The sequence below is a fragment of the Petromyzon marinus genome, chromosome 33, assembly GCF_048934315.1.
Source record: "Petromyzon marinus isolate PM22_M1 ecotype Great Lakes invasive population chromosome 33, UKy_Petmar_22M1.pri1.0, whole genome shotgun sequence".
Classification (NCBI taxonomy): Eukaryota; Metazoa; Chordata; class Hyperoartia; order Petromyzontiformes; family Petromyzontidae; genus Petromyzon; species Petromyzon marinus.
Window position 1 is genome coordinate 9,543,186 of NC_133699.1, and position 15,531 is coordinate 9,558,716.

At 61.1% G+C, this 15,531-nt stretch overlaps 1 protein-coding gene across 1 annotated transcript in view; it reads left to right on the forward strand.

The window, feature by feature from the left end:
- Positions 1–14,926, forward strand: part of SPTBN5 (spectrin beta, non-erythrocytic 5) — a 52,726-nt gene extending 37,800 nt beyond the window's left edge. The window contains exons 52-73 of the mRNA XM_076071394.1: positions 202–458; positions 737–923; positions 2,238–2,450; positions 2,580–2,791; positions 3,009–3,213; positions 3,328–3,684; positions 3,828–4,045; positions 4,285–4,474; positions 4,579–4,755; positions 4,905–5,009; positions 5,200–6,063; positions 6,286–6,363; positions 9,022–9,108; positions 9,688–9,779; positions 10,246–10,331; positions 10,475–10,553; positions 10,950–11,027; positions 11,683–11,744; positions 12,535–12,609; positions 13,224–13,328; positions 13,547–13,599; positions 13,751–14,926. Of these exons, the coding sequence (XP_075927509.1) occupies positions 202–458; positions 737–923; positions 2,238–2,450; positions 2,580–2,791; positions 3,009–3,213; positions 3,328–3,684; positions 3,828–4,045; positions 4,285–4,474; positions 4,579–4,755; positions 4,905–5,009; positions 5,200–6,063; positions 6,286–6,363; positions 9,022–9,108; positions 9,688–9,779; positions 10,246–10,331; positions 10,475–10,553; positions 10,950–11,027; positions 11,683–11,744; positions 12,535–12,609; positions 13,224–13,328; positions 13,547–13,599; positions 13,751–13,840 (3,870 nt within the window). The 3' untranslated portion in view covers positions 13,841–14,926. The remainder of the gene's footprint in view (positions 1–201; positions 459–736; positions 924–2,237; positions 2,451–2,579; positions 2,792–3,008; positions 3,214–3,327; positions 3,685–3,827; positions 4,046–4,284; positions 4,475–4,578; positions 4,756–4,904; positions 5,010–5,199; positions 6,064–6,285; positions 6,364–9,021; positions 9,109–9,687; positions 9,780–10,245; positions 10,332–10,474; positions 10,554–10,949; positions 11,028–11,682; positions 11,745–12,534; positions 12,610–13,223; positions 13,329–13,546; positions 13,600–13,750) is intronic.
- Positions 14,927–15,531: the final 605 nt, after the last annotated feature.

Below are 15,531 nucleotides of genomic sequence, written 5' to 3' on the forward strand. Positions count from 1 at the left end.
CAAATCTAGCGGTTTCATTGGACGACTACAAGATGCAGATTTAGGAGCGATTCCAGGTCTCTATTCAGGAAGCTGGTAAATTGTACGGGGACATTTCTGACTTTCGAGGGTCCATCTTGCGATAACCGGTGACATATCGAGCTTTGTTCGGTGCCTGAACACGCGCTCGCTCGCTCGCTTGCTCGTGCGTGCGCCTTGCAGGCGCTGCAGCTGCTGCGCGACCTGGACGAGGCCGAGCGCTGGCTGGGCGAGGCGGTGGAGCGCCTCGCCTCCACGGAGCCCGCCACGGACCTGGCCATGGCCGAGGCGGAGCTGCAGGCGCAGGGCGAGCTGGAGACGGAGGTGGCGGCGCACCGCGCGCGCGTGCAGGCGCTGGCGGGCGACGCCGTGGAGCTCCAGCGGCAGGGCAACTTCCTGGGCGACGAGCTGACGAAGCGGGCGAGCGAATTAGACCACAGGTGCCCCCTCTCCCGCGGGCACCCCCCACCCACTCTCAGCCCCCTGCCTACGCCCACAAACACACACGTGCACCCTCTGACCTCGCACGCACGGACGCACAGACTGCTGGGGAAGGTGCTGTTAGCGAGTAGCACCGATGAAGTCCGGCACTGCACGCGAAGAGCCGACGCCACAACCGGTCGCCGATGTCTCCCCAGTAGCGCAGCGTGCGCACCGCTGCACTACCGCTCCCCACACACACCGACCCGACTGACTCGCGGCGCACGTGGCCCCGCAGCTACGAGGAGGCGTCGGATCCGGTGCGGGCGCACCGCATGGCGCTGGAGGAGCGCCAGGACCTGCTGCGCTTCTACCACGACGTGGAGACCGAGTTCGACTGGGTGCGCGAGCGGCTGCCCCTCGCCTCGCTCGCCGAGGTCGGCGGCTCGCTGCCCGCCGTGCAGGCCTTCCTCACCCGGCACCAGGTGAACGAGCGGCCAGGGCCGCGAGGGGCACCCCGCGACGCCGGCACTTTTTTGGCGAAGCCATCGAAGAACAGAGACGGCCGCCGCATCGCGTGCTTTCAGATGCGCTTTGGCGGCCGTCTGGAATGCTCTCCCTTCCGATGTTCGGAAGCCACTGGAGCTGTGCACTTTTAAATCGGCTAAATTGAAAACTCGTTTCTCACGAACTGCTTTTTTCGTTCAGTTTGTTTTCCGTCCCCCGCACCTCCGATTAGCGGGGTTGGCTACGTACGGTGCGAAAGAAGTTCAACGTGCATACATATGTAGTGGAGTAAACGATACGCATAGGAATTGGCCACATACAGTACATACAGACATACAAGGAGAGTGGGTCACATGAGGTCGAACAGGTGGTCGAGTCACGGGTGGCGTAAACAACCCGAAGTAATTAAAGGAGTCGTGGCACGAGGGCTGTGATTGGTCGAGAGGCTGTTAGCGTTAAGTGGCGGCGTCTCAAAGTCTGACCGTTGGACAGGTGCGAGCTGGCAGGAAAATGCCAGCGAGCCACGTGGCAATTAATGAAGGCTAATTGGAAAGGGGATAAAACGCTAGGTGATTTGAACGGGGAGTTGAGTTGTTGTTGGGCAGTTGTTGGCGAGAGGTGGAGAGATACGAAGAGGACAGCTGGCAATGTTAGGGAAGAATATATTGAGAGCCGAACCCAAAGGACAGTAAATAGCGATAGGGAGAGTTAGCGTTAGCGGAGAGGTAGTTACGGAGGAGATAGGTACAGGGAGAGTTACAGATAGAGTCACTGTGTGTGCGGAGATAGATAGAGTCACTGTGTGTGAATAGACAGGCAAGTCACTGTGTGTGCAGAGATAGATAGAGTCACTGTGTGTGAATAGACAGACAGATCACTGTGTGTGCGGAGGTAGAGGAAGTCACTGCGTGTGAAGAGATAGCGGAGACACTGTATGTGAGGAGATAGAGGAAGAACCACTGTGTGTGGAAGAGGATGCGCGGACGGTGCTGAGGTGAATCGGAGTGTCGGAGTTGGCGGAGAGCGAAGAGGGGAATTACTGTGTGTGCGGAACGATGGAAAAAAAGTGACGGTGGAAGAAGACGGTTGTCGTCCGAGTGAATTCACGGCACTACACATACAGACCCCGATTCGAACAGAATCAGAATCTTCATTTCGCCTGGAGAAATCCGTTGAGCTATGAAGCTATTTTTCACGGACGTCCAGTATTCACGGATGTCCAGAATGGCGGCATACCGCTCGCGCACGCACCCACAAGCCCACGCGTGTGTCCGCCCCTTGTGTCCCGGCAGGCGCTGGAGAGCGAGGTGGAGGCGCGGCACGTGCTGGTGCAGGGCGTTCTGAGCTCGGGGTCGGGGCTGGTTTCGCGCGAGCACCCTGAAGCGGCGCAGGTTAGCTCGTGCCTTGAGGAGCTGCGCGACGCCACGCAGCGCCTGCGCAAGGAGTGCGCAGCCCGGCGCGCTCGGCTCGAGCACGCGCTCCACGCGCAGCAGATCGACGCGCAGGTGAGACGCGGGGTCACGGGTGAGACGCGGGGTCACGGGTGAGACGCGGGGTCACGACGGTGGGACGCAGAAGGCCACGTGCCACGGTGTAATCGTGGCGGTCGTGCTTGCGTGCGTGCGCGGCCGCAGCTGGGAGAGGTGGAGGCGTGGCTGGAGGAGCGCGGGGCGCTGCTGAGCGGCGCGAGCGACCCCGACGAGGACGTGGGCAGGTACGAGGAGTGGGCACAGGCCCAGCTGCGCCAGCTGGACTCGCTGGGGCCCGAGATGGCGGCACGACAGGAGGCGACGCGGCGCCTCAAGGAGAGCGTGGCGCAGCTTGCACGCGAGTGGCCCGACGACTGGTACGCGCACAGACTCACGCACGCAGAACATACGCACGCGTACGTACGAGCACATGTATATACAGGGGGAGGCCCAGGACCGGTTATTCAGCACAAATACAAACACACGTACACCCGCACGCCCGCACGCCCGCGCGTACAATTGCGTACAGACACGCGCGCGCACGCATGAAGCACGCGTCACCACCCCCCCCCCCCCCCCGCGTGTCGAGCGCAGCGAGCGCGTGGCGGCGCGCGTGGACGAGGTGCGCGAAGACCTGCAGGGCTTCGCCGGCGCCCTGGACGAGCGGCGCGAGCGCCTGCGCGACCGCCTCTACCTGGGCCGCACGGCGCGTGCCGCCGAGGAGGCGCAGGCGTGGATGCGCGCTCGCCGGGCGCTGCTGCGCGCCGACGACTGCGGCACCGACCTGGAGGACCTGGAGGTGAGCGCGACGGCCGCCGTGTTCCCCCGGCCCCGCCCCTGACGCGCTCGCGCCTGCGCCGCCGCCGCCGGCCGACCGCCGCTGATTCCGTCCCGTCCCTCGCTCGGGTTCCAGCTGCTGGAGAAGAGGTTTGAGGAGCTGGTGGAGGAGGTGCGGGTGTCGGGCGAGGGCCGCCTGGGCTCGGTGCACGACGCGGCGCGGGCGCTGCGGGAGAGGGCCCCGCGGCAGGACGACAGCGCGCTGGCGCAGCGGCTCGTCGCCAGGGCGACGAGCCGCTGGGACAAGCTGCAGCGCGCCATCGACGACCGAGCGCAGGAGCTGCGCGCGGCGAGGAAGGTGCACGAGTTCTCGCGCGACGCGGAGGACCTGCGCGAGTGGATCCAGCGCAAGGACGCAGCCATCCCGCCCAACGAGAACATCCCCGAGCTGGCCAGCGTGCGCGCCAGCATGCGGCGCCACGACGCCACCAAGGTGAGCGAGCGCGAGAGGCCCGGGGGACTCGGGGCGGCGCGGTCGTTGGCCCGACGGGGCGTTGGCCCCGCCTGCGGAGGTCGCGGGGCCACGGCGTCGAGCCGGTAGCGATCCCGCCCGCGCTCCGCTATCGTCTCCGCCAGGGCGATCTGGAGGTGATCGAGGAGCGCGTGTTGGCGCTGGAGGCCGAGCTGGAGCGGCTGGTGCGGGAGCACCCTTCGGAGCAGGAGAGCGCCCGCACGAGAGTGCACGCCCTGCAGGAGCTGTGGCGGGAGGTGCGAGAGCGCGCGGCCGAGAGGACTGTCTTCTTGGAGCACTCGGCGCAGCTCCACGAGCTCATCAACGAGTACCGCGAAATGGAGTACGAGCACTAGCCCACACACACACCGACCCCACACGTGTACGCACTGACCCACTCACCCACGCACACACACACACACACCGACCTCGCTAAAGGGAAAATGCCAGTATCAGGGGTGTCAGTGTCACAGAGTCACATGGCACCTGTCGCAGTGCCAGTGTCAAAATGTCAATGTCACAGGATCACAGGGTCACGGTGTTGGCGCTGAGCGGGTGCCGGCTCTGCGTGGCGGTGCGCAGGCTGTGGGCGGGCGAGGTGAACGTGTCGATGGCCGCGGCCGAGCTGGGCAGCGGCGTCGCGGGGGCGGAGGAGGCGTTGGCGCAGCACAAGGAAGTCCTCGCCGACGTCGAGCGCCAGCTCGCCCGCTTTGCCGCTCTCAAGCGGGGCGCGCAGGAGCTCATGCGGCCCGAGCACACGCACCACGAGGAGGTGCGGGTGCCATCCCACGACCCCGCCAGGCGCCGGAACCCGACCCTGGCCCGCTCGCGTGCGAGCGCGTGTTTACGCGTGCGTGTGTGCTCGCGCGTGCACAGATCGGCTACGAGACGGAGGACGTGGAGGTGGTGCTGTTGCGAGTCCAGGACAACTGGGACGAACGCCACGAGCTGCTCGCGCGCAACCTGCAGCTGCAGTTGCTGCGTCGCAAGCTGGAGCAGTCGGACAACTGGCTGGCCACGCGCGAGGGCTTGTTGACAGACGGCGACCTCGGGGTGAGTCCTTTGCCGCGCTCCCACAGCCCCCGCAAATCCTATCGCAACGTCTCCTCTCTGTGCACTTTCTCCGTCCACTCGCTCTGTCCTCTCTCTGGCTTTCGACATGCTCGTCCTGCAGCGCGATGCCCGTGCCGCGCGGCGTGCAGGACTCGCTGCAAGGGGTGGAGGAGCTGCTAAAGCAGCTCGAGGACCTGGAGAGCACCATGTTGGAGCAGGAGGACCACTTCGGACATCTGGCGCAGGAGTTGCAGGTGAGCGGTGATGGCGGCGCCGAGCCGGAGCCGGCCACTCCACGGATTCAACTCTCGCGGAATATTTTCCACGTCGCCCGCTCGACAGCAGTGGGTGACACTTGGCCGATGGCCGCAGCGAGATAGCGGCGAGAGGAGCCGGGAACACCGTGTGGGTCGCTGACACGGACGCACCCGCCGGCGCGTGCAGTCCCAGCAGGTCGACCTGGAGACGCGGAACGAGGACGAGCGGCGCCGGAGGAAGGCGCGCGCCGAGCACAAACGCGACCCGGTGAAGGCGGCGCGCTCGCGCTCGCGCTCGCACGGCGCCTCGACGCGCCGCACGCCGTCCAACCGCCGCACGCCGCCCACGCGCTCCGGCTCGGCGGCCGACAGGGCCAAGCGGCAGACGGTGCGCCGCTCGTCGTCGTCGTCCGGCGCCGAGAACGGCGAGCGCGCCGGCTCCCTGGCGCCGACGCGCCTCGTCCTCCAGAGGCCGGCGCTCAACCTGGCCCGCCGGCCGCGCGACATCGACAGCGACGACGGTTCGAGCCGCGGCCGCCCGCCCGCCCTCGGGAAGCCTCCGACGCCGGGCGCCGCGACCGCCAAGAGGCCTTCGTTTAAAGTGGCGGCGGCCGGCAAGCCGGGCACCCCGGACGGGAAGCCCGCGAATGAGCTCCGTCGTCGTGCCGACGCCTCGCCCGAGAGGCGCCGCGCTGAGCCCTCCCGTGGGGACTCCTCGCCCGAGAGGCCCCTCACGGAGCGCGACGGCGGAAGCTCCCGTTTGGAGACGCCCCAGAGGGAGCGGCCGGTCGCCGAAATCTCCTCCGAGAGGCCCGCGGTGGAGCTCCATCTGGAGCCCTTCTCCTCCTCGAGCACGTTCTCGCGTGGGTCCTCCTCCAGGCGGAGCAGCCGCTCCGGAGCCGGAGGCATCCTCACGATCGGCTCCATGGAGTCGCTCAGCCCGAGCTGGGGCTCCAAGGAGGGCGCGAGCCCGGGACCCCGGCGCCCCTCCGTGCCCCTGGTGAATTGGGGGTCGCGAGAGAGCGTCTCGGCCAACGACTCCTCGTCCGAGGTGATTCGCTGCGAGGGGACGGCGTGAGGATGATGGGAGGGGTGCCGATGTGACGATGGTGCAATGATGTTGATGAGAGAAGCGATGATGGCGAAGGTAACGGTGCGATGATGGTGTGATGATGATATGATGATGGGAGAGGCGGCGTTGAGAGAGATGATGGTGTGATGACGGTGATGGGAGAGGTGACGACGGGGGAGTCGCGTGTGCGTGTGTTTGTAGGCGCGTGGCGATTTGCCGCTCTTAAGGGGGCAACTGGAGAGGAAGCAGGAATACCTTTCCGGCGGCAAGAGGGTCCCGGTGAGGAGTCTGTGTGTGGATGTGGTGAGCGTGTGGTGAGTGTGTGATGTGTGTGTGGTGAGCGTGTGGAGAGCGAGTGGGCGTGTGCGTCTGGTGAGCGAGTGGGCGTGTGGTGAGCATGTGGTGAGCGCGTGGTAGGTGTGTGTTTGAGTGTGTGGTGAGCATGTGGTGAGCGTGTGGTGAGTGTTTGGTGAGTGTGTGGTGAGTGCGTGGTAGGTGTGTGTTTGAGCATGTGGTGAGCGTGTGATGAGCGTGTGGTGGGCGTGTGTTGAGTGTGTGGTGAGCGCTGTGTTGAGTGTGTGGTGAGCGTGTGTTGAGTGTGTGGTGAGCGCTGTGTTGAGTGTGTGGTGAGCGTGTGTTGAGTGTGTGGTGGGCGTGTGTTGAGTGTGTGGTGAGCGCTGTGTTGAGTGTGTGGTGAGCGTGTGTTGAGCGCTGTGTTGAGTGTGTGGTGAGCGTGTGTTGAGTGTGTGGTGAGCGCTGTGTTGAGTGTGTGGTGAGCGTGTGTTGAGTGTGTGGTGAGCGTGTGTTCAGTGTGTGGTGGGCGTGTGGTGAGTGTGTGCTGAGCGTGTGTTGAGTGTGTGGTGAGCGTGTGTTGAGTGTGTGGTGGGCGTGTGTTGAGTGTGTGCTGAGCGTGTGTTGAGTGTGTGGTGAGCATGTGGTGAGTGTGTGGTGAGCGCTGTGTTGAGTGTGTGGTGAGCGTGTGTTGAGTGTGTGGTGAGCGTGTGTTGAGTGTGTGGTGGGCGTGTGTTGAGTGTGTGGTGAGCGCCGTGTTGAGTGTGTGGTGAGCGTGTGTTGAGTGTGTGGTGAGCATGTGGTGAGTGTGTGGTGAGCGCTGTGTTGAGTGTGTGGTGAGCGTGTGTTGAGTGTGTGGTGAGCGTGTGTTGAGTGTGTGGTGAGCGCTGTGTTGAGTGTGTGGTGGGCGTGTGTTGAGTGTGTGGTGAGCGTGTGTTGAGTGTGTGGTGAGCGTGTGTTGAGTGTGTGGTGGGCGTGTGGTGAGTGTGTGGTGAGCGCTGTGTTGAGTGTGTGGTGAGCGTGTGTTGAGTGTGTGGTGAGCGCTGTGTTGAGTGTGTGGTGAGCGTGTGTTGAGTGTGTGGTGAGCGCTGTGTTGAGTGTGTGGTGAGCGTGTGTTGAGTGTGTGGTGAGCGTGTGTTGAGTGTGTGGTGGGCGTGTGTTGAGTGTGTAAGCGCCGTGTTGAGTGTGTGGTGAGCGTGTGTTGAGTGTGTGGTGAGCATGTGGTGAGTGTGTGGTGAGCGCTGTGTTGAGTGTGTGGTGGGCGCTGTGTTGAGTGTGTGGTGAGCGTGTGTTGAGTGTGTGGTGAGCGTGTGTTGAGTGTGTGGTGAGTGTGTGGTGAGCGTGTGTTGAGTGTGTGGTGAGCGCTGTGTTGAGTGTGTGGTGAGCGCTGTGGTGAGTGTGTGGTGAGCGCTGTGTTGAGTGTGTGATGGGCGTGTGTTGAGTGTGTGGTGAGCGCTGTGTTGAGTGTGTGGTGAGCGCTGTGGTGAGTATTTGGTGAGTGTGTGGTGAGTGTGTGGTGAGCGTGTGTTGAGCGTGTGGTAAGTGTGTGGTGAGTGTGTGGTGAGTGTTTGGTGAGTGTGTGGTGGGCGCTGTGTTGAGTGTGTGTTGAGTGTGTGGTGAGTGTTTGGTGAGTGTGTGGTGAGTGTGTGGTGAGCGTGTGTTGAGTGTGTGGTGAGCGTGTGGTGAGCGTGTGGTGAGTGTGTGGTGAGTGTGTGGTGAGAGCTGTGTTGAGTGTGTGGTGAGAGTGTGGTGAGTGTTTGGTGAGCGTGTGTTGACTGTGTGGTGAGCGCTGTGGTGAGTGTTTGGTGAGTGTGTGGTGAGTGTGTGGTGAGCGTGTGTTGAGTGTGTGGTGAGTGTGTGGTGAGTATGTGGTGAGTGTTTGGTTAGTGTGTGGTGAGTATGTGGTGAGTGTGTGGTGAGCGCTGTGTTGAGTGTGTGGTGAGAGTGTGGTGAGTGTTTGGTGAGCGTGTGGTGAGTGTGTGGTATGTGGTGAGTGTGTGGTGAGCGCTGTGTTGAGTGTGTGTTGAGTGTGTGGTGAGTGTTTGGTGAGTGTGTGGTGAGCGCTGTGTTGAGTGTGTGGTGAGTGTGTGGTGAGTGTTTGGTGAGTGTGTGGTGAGTGTTTGGTGAGTGTGTGGTGAGCGCTGTGTTGAGTGTGTGGTGAGTGTGTGTTGAGTGTGTGGTGAGCATGTGGTGAGTGTGTGTTGAGTGTGTGGTGAGCGCTGTGTTGAGTGTGTGGTGAGCGCTGTGTTGAGTGTGTGTTGAGTGTGTGGTGAGTGTTTGGTGAGTGTGTGTTGAGTGTGTGTTGAGTTTGTGTTGAGTGTGTGGTGAGCGCTGTGTTGAGTGTGTGGTGAGTGTGTGGTGAGTGTGTGGTGAGTGTGTGGTGAGCGCTGTGTTGAGCGTGTGTTGAGTGTGTGGTGAGTGTGTGTTGAGTGTATGGTGAGTGTGTGGTGAGTGTGTGGTGAGTGTGTGTTGAGTGTGTGGTGAGCGCTGTGTTGAGTGTGTGGTGAGTGTGTGTTGAGTGTGTGGTGAGTGTGTGTTGAGTGTGTGGTGAGCGCTGTGGTGAGTATGTGGTGAGTGTGTGTTGAGTGTGTGGTGAGTGTGTGGTGAGTGTGTGGTGAGTGTGTGGTGAGCGCTGTGTTCTCTCAGGCTCTGCAGCGCTCGTGGGTCTCGTGCTTCGTGTCGGTGGCGAACGGGAAAATCTCCTTCTTCAAAGACAAGTCCGAGGCTCCTTTGGTAACGCTCACCCTGGCTCCCACACAGCCGCTCACTCACCCCATCGATCACTCACTCGCTCACCGCTCACGCGCGCCGGCGTGTCTGTGAGCATCTGTGCATCCGTGTGTATTCACCTGTGACTGTGTGCATGAGCATCTACGCGTGCCTCTGGGTGTCCGTACGTTGTGCATCTGTGCTTGTGCGTGTGTATGTTGTTCCGTGTGTCCCTGTGTGTCCGCGTGTGCCGGTGAGGCCACGTATGTACTTGCGTGTGTGCGGCGGTGAGCGTTCGTGTCGTGGTGGGCGCGCTGCACTTTAAACCTAGCCACCTGATGTCGATTTCCGCTCAGGGCCACCATCAGCGGCAAATATTTCCAAAGGTCCTGGGTCTACCGTGGGTCAACTCGGCCTTAAATAAGTACATTGTGCGGTGTGTAAGCATCAGCACGGGGGAGACAAATGCGGCTGGGTGTGGTGCTGGCCACCCACTCTCTCGTGTGCCTTTCCAATTTTTTAAAAGGTGCTCGCGAAAACAGTGCTTGCCCTGACAGTCTGTGAAGGCTCTACGGGGGAACTTTGTCTTTATGCGTGTTGCAGAGCACGTCGCGGAGCCTGGGCCAGAGCCTCGTGGGCACGCGGTGCGAGGTGGCCTACGACTACACCAAGAAGCCTCACGTCTTCCGACTCAAGTACGTCACCACCTGCTCGTCAAACCACCTCATCGCCACCTCGCCACCGCCTCTCCTCACCTCCCGTTGGGCTCACTTCATTCGCAAAGTCCACCAGAACATCCGTTCAGCCTCTCACTGCCAGTGAACCTCCCTGTGACTTCTACCTCTGCTTTGTAGATTCACACAGAGGCCCATAGACTCACACCAAGACCCATTGAATCATCCAGAGACCCATAGACTCACACAGAGACTTATAGACTCACACAGAGAATCGTAGACTCACACAGAGAGCCATAGACTCACGCTAAGAGCCATAGACACACACAGAGAGCCATAGACTCACGCTAAGAGCCATAGACTCATGCTAAGAGCCATAGACTCACACTGAGAGCCATAGACTCACACTGAGAGCCGTAGACTCACACTGAGAGCCATAGACTCACTTTCCCACTTTTCTGACCCTCACCACCACCTCCTCTCGCAGGCTGGCGGACGGGGCCGAGTACCTGTTCGTCGCACCCTCCCAGCAGGAGCTCGACGCCTGGACGAGCGGCATCACCAAGCACGTCCGTGAGTGCACGACCGCCGAGTGGCGCCCCCCCCCCCCGTCTCTACCGCCGCCGGTGCGGCTCCCCTCCCGCTCCCGGCGATCCGTAGACTCGCGCGCCCCCAGCGCCCTCACGCGGGGTGCGCGTCCGCCCGTTGCCTTGCAGGAGCCACCTCCAAGGCGCCGAGTCTCAAGGAGAAGTCGCAGTCGTTGGACATCCTCGGGCCACAGCGAACCTCCGCGAGGTCAGTGGAACACCCGGCCGCGCGTGTGCATGTGCGCGTGTGTGCGTGCGCGTGTGAGTTCCAGCGGGGGTGCGGCGGTTAGCGCGGTGTGCTTTCGAACCCGGCTGTCCGAGTCCGATTCCTGCCCACGGCCAAATTCGATGGCAAATAAATGAACAGTTCCTGGGCCTCCCCGAGGTCGGCACGGCCCTTGAATGAGTACCTGCTGCGGTGTGTCTAAAACATCAAAAGCGGAGGGGTGTGGCACTGGCCACCCACCCTCTGGTGTGCCATGTGGACTTTCATAGGTGCTCGTGAACAGCACTTGCCCCAACATCCAGCAGAGGCTATACAGGGCGGCGGGGGGAATATTTGTCTTTGTTCTATTGTTCTATCGTTCTTCCATTGCGGTGCAAGCGTGAGCAGGGATAACAATGCAAACGGACCCCCCATGCCCACTCCTCGAACACGGAGCACCAGCAGCAGCACCAACAGGTACCTCCTCGCACTCACACTTGCTCACCTGGGGCGCTCTCGTCTTGCAGCGGGTGCACGTGGGCATGCACGGGCGCCTACGAGTGAGCAGCTTCTATATGGCCGGATAGAGGGGGATAAACGGGTGCTGCATGAGCTCGAGTGGAGATGGGTCGATGCAGAGGACGTGGAGCTGAGCGGACTTTGCCGACGACTGGTACCAGCGGTGTCAAGATCGGCCGCTGTGGAGGAGGCTCGTGAAAGACGCTACTGGGCAGTAAACCGCAATGGCGAGCAGAGCGCCGGGTGACTAAAAAGCCGAAAGTTGGCCCAGTAGAGAGCACAGGTGGTGCATTTGCCGATCATGTTTGCCAACCTGGGTCTGTCCCGTGACCTTCTGTCAGCGGGCTGCGCGATAAACCCAGATTACCGGTCATGGCAAACACCAGTGACGTTTATCTGAAACGGTCCTGGGTCTCCCCTAGGTCAACTCAGCCCAATTTGGTGTGATAAAGGCGGTCGGAACATGGTGCTGGCCACCCACCCCCTCGTGTGCCGTTCCCGCCTTCATAGGTGCTCGCTAACATCACTCGCCCCAAAATTCTGTTAAGGCTATACGGGGGATCTTTGTCTTGGTGTGAACTTGTACGTGCGTGCGTGCGTGCGACTCTGCCAGGGGGGCTGAGCTGGATCCGGAGCCGACCCGGACCTCGTGGGGCATCTCCTCGACAGACAGCGGTGCGTGGTGTGGCCGGCGCTTTCCGTGTCGTCGCCCATCCTCCGTCCTGCGCCCTCCTGTCCCACCGCACGCACCGCGAGGCTTCGCTCTTCACGCCTCAACGCTCTCTGCCTCCAATGCTGACCTGACTTACTGGAGTGATCCTTGTTCAAATCGTTTCTCTCTCTTCTTTGTTCCGCTCCCGTTCGTTCCGCCCTTCATGTTCCCCTCTCGGCCTCCTCGGCCCATCTCCGGCGCTCGTTCTCGCAGAGGTCAAGTCCCGTCGATTCGCCGCTGTCCGAGCCGCTGCTCTTCCCGCGTCACGCGGTGACCTGTCCCTGTGGCATCGCGCACCTCCACCTCACTGCCCTCCTCCCGCCGGTGCTCGCACCGACGCCTCGCCACGCCTCTTTACACTTCGCCACGCCTCTTTACACTTCGCCACGCCTCTTCACGCCCTGCCATGCCTCATCACACCGTGCCACACCTCTTCACACTGCACCACATCTCTTTGCACCGTGTCACACCTCGCCGCACTCCTGACCGACACCGGGCGGGCGAGGGGGACTGTTCAAACACTTTACGGACACTCAATCTTAGCACCTGCTCGTGCCACCACCTGCAATCACGAAACACGAAGCGGAGTTCGCTGCCAGCCTGAGCTGGCGACGGCACCGGCCTCTGGCCCTGACCGGGTTGCGGTTGGTGTTTTTTTGTTTGCTTTTGCGAGCTTTAACAACGTTAAGTGATCGCAAGCATCTCGTTTTCTCCTTCCACTCCGCCTCCCTCCTCCCCGGCCCGCCGACGCAGGCGTCAGCATGAGGGGACCCCCCCGGGGCAGCCCCTCTCGCCAAGAAGCTCCGTCGCGCCGCTCCTACGCCGCGGGTGAATACGAGCCCACCGGGACACACGCTGGGGCCCCTCCAGCACCCCCCCCACCTCCCATCTCTAGTGGCCTCGTTAGCCACCTATAAGCGTGGAGATGCACAACTGAGGTTAACGTGAAACAAAAGTAATCTTGTGGTGCTGCAACATTACTCGACACGCTCGTCAAGAGCGCCGCCACGAAATAGGAAAGGATCTATAGCAGGCAACGTTTCGGACAGCGGCCGATATTCAAATCGGAGACGGAGAGAGAGGGCCAGAGAGGTTCTCCGGGTGGACAGGTCGCCAGGCAGCATCTGACACACAATCGTGGGGGCTCCAGCTGGGCCAGCCAAGGGGGGGGGGGGGGGGACCGGGAAGAGGCGGACGACCAATCGGATCCATCCCACGAGGGCCAGGTAAGTGGCCGTGGGGTGCGCCCCCCCCCCCCCATGTCCGACTGTCCCAAGGGTCTGAGTGATACATTTTGTTTATTTCAGCAGGAAGGGTCAAATGAGCTGTTAGGCTCGATTTCATAGGCATCCCCGGTCTGAGTGACCCCAAGAGTCTGAGTGACCCCATGGGTCCGAGTGACCCCATGGGTCCGAGTGACCCCACGTCGGCTTCTCTCCCAGATTCCGCCGTTGACGGGTCAGGGAAGCGCCGGGCGGCCCCGGTGGCCCAGAAGCCCCCACTGCTGTCACCTCCGTCGCTCACCCCGCGGAGCTCGGCACCCACAGGTGGGCACGGCGTGACGAGGGTGGCGAGTGACGAGGGTTGCGTGGGTGGTGGGTGACGAGGGTGGCGATTGACGAGGATGGTGATGAGTGACGACGACGATGAGGGTGACGGATCGCGATGGCAGGCGGTGCGGTGAGTGACGCGGGTAGAGAGTGGCGGAGGTTGGCGAGTGTGGGGGTGACGAGGGGTGGTCGTGTGGCGTCGCCTGTGCCCTCAGATCGGCCTCTCCGCTCCCCGGCCTCCGCCCTGCAGAATCCTCCCACGAGCAAGGTGACCTCGTCACGCACACCACCTTGTCACTTGCCAACACTTCTCATGCTCTTGCACCCTCGCCATCTCTTCACACCACCTTGTCACAATACCCCACTGCGCTCATACACCTCGTCGCACCGTCTCTCTGCTCGTCACTCGTTTCACCCAGGTCACGACCGCCGGCTCCGACTCCTCGGACGAGGAGAACGACGCTCGGAGCAAGAAGGGGCGTGGCGTCTTCAACATATTCAAGAGATGAACGCCTTCACTGCCCCCGACTGCCCCTGACTGCCCCTCACGTCCCGTCTTCCCCAGCCCTTGCCCTGTCTCAAGGGAGTTGACGAGTTTGGTCGATTCTCGCATGCGTGTGTTGTTTGTCGTTTGTGTCGGTTTTCCTGAGGCTCGTATCGTGATTGAGCAACGGGTCTCTCAGAGAGGACCAGAGAATCTCGTCTTTTTATCAAAATAAGTGGAGGTCACTTCTCTGCATCGAGTGTTAAGTCAGGCGCTGGTAGCGCCGTTACATTTGATAATTGTGAGATTGTTTGATAATTAACGATATTGCACACTGTCAATTACTGCAAACAATTCAGGTGAAGCCACACGGTGCCATCAGCTCCACCCCATCCTAGATTGACATCAACCCCAGCTCCACCCCATTCTAGATTGACATCAACCCCAGCTCCACCCCATCCCAGATTTACATCAACCCCAGCTCCACCCCATCCCAGATTTACATCACAACCCCAGCTCCACCTCAATCTCAACTTATATCAACCCCAGCTCTACTCCCATCCCAGATTTACATCACAACCCCAGCTCGATCCCATCCCAGATTTACATCAACCCCAGCTCGACCCCATCCCAGATTTACGTCAACCCCAGCTCCACCCCATCCCAGATTTACGTCAACCCCAGCGCCAGCCAGACTCCGGCTCCACCGCAAACTTAGGTTCACTCAAGATCACAAGACCCCCGACTACTGCCCCATGTTCATTCTCGCTCCTCGCCGCTCCGCTTGCCCAGGTGGGCTCACCAGGTGGGCTCACCAGGTGGGATCACCAGGTGGGCTCACCAGGTGGGCAGCTCTGGATGGGTTCGCGATGGCAGATTCACGTGACCACTTCCCCCCATCACTTTTCCGACTCCGCTTTAATTTATTTTCTGGCGACGGTTGCCGTCGCCGCTATAAAGCCGTGCGCGCCGCCGCGTGCACGACCCCCAGAGTGCCCTTGTGTGGGGTTTCCCCGCTTCATGATTTCACATTTGAGTGGAGGAATTAATCTGTATTGCATCGCGCTGATCCGTGTCAAGAGATTACGTCAATAAAGGGTGGAATTTCAAACTCCTGTGTCGTCGCCACTCAGCGTCGCATTTCGCGATGGACAAATCTGTATTCTGCATAGGCACCCGAGGACTGTGCCATGTTTAACCTCCATGCCGATCTCCCCGTGTCCACCCTCCAAGTTCACTCTCCTTACCCCCGTGTCCACCCTCCATGTCTACCCTGCATGTCTACCCTGCAAAGTGCAGGGGTGGGTGAGAGTCAGGATTTGCTGTACCCATTTAAACATAAACACATTCTCTCTTTTTCTTAAACGCGACACTGACGGGAGATGTTTCCCCTCGTCCGAGGGAATGACTGTTGCAAAAACAAAGCACCTCATGTGTTTCCCTTGTGGAAGGGTTACCGTGGAAAAATATCTTCAGCTTTGATCTATCGACTGCTGAAGGCCACCCTGCAAGGTTCCGCGATGAGAGTCTATCTCGCTCCAGCACATTGGACACTTATGCATTCGTACCAACTTAGATCTCCCCTTAAGTGGTGACACAATACTCTTACCAAGTAAACACCCTCCAGTGCCGAGTAGAATCCTCCCGACGTTGAGTGCGCTGCAACTGGAGCCGTCTAAAGCCTCGCGAGCCGCCGTGACGGCCCAGCTTGGTACC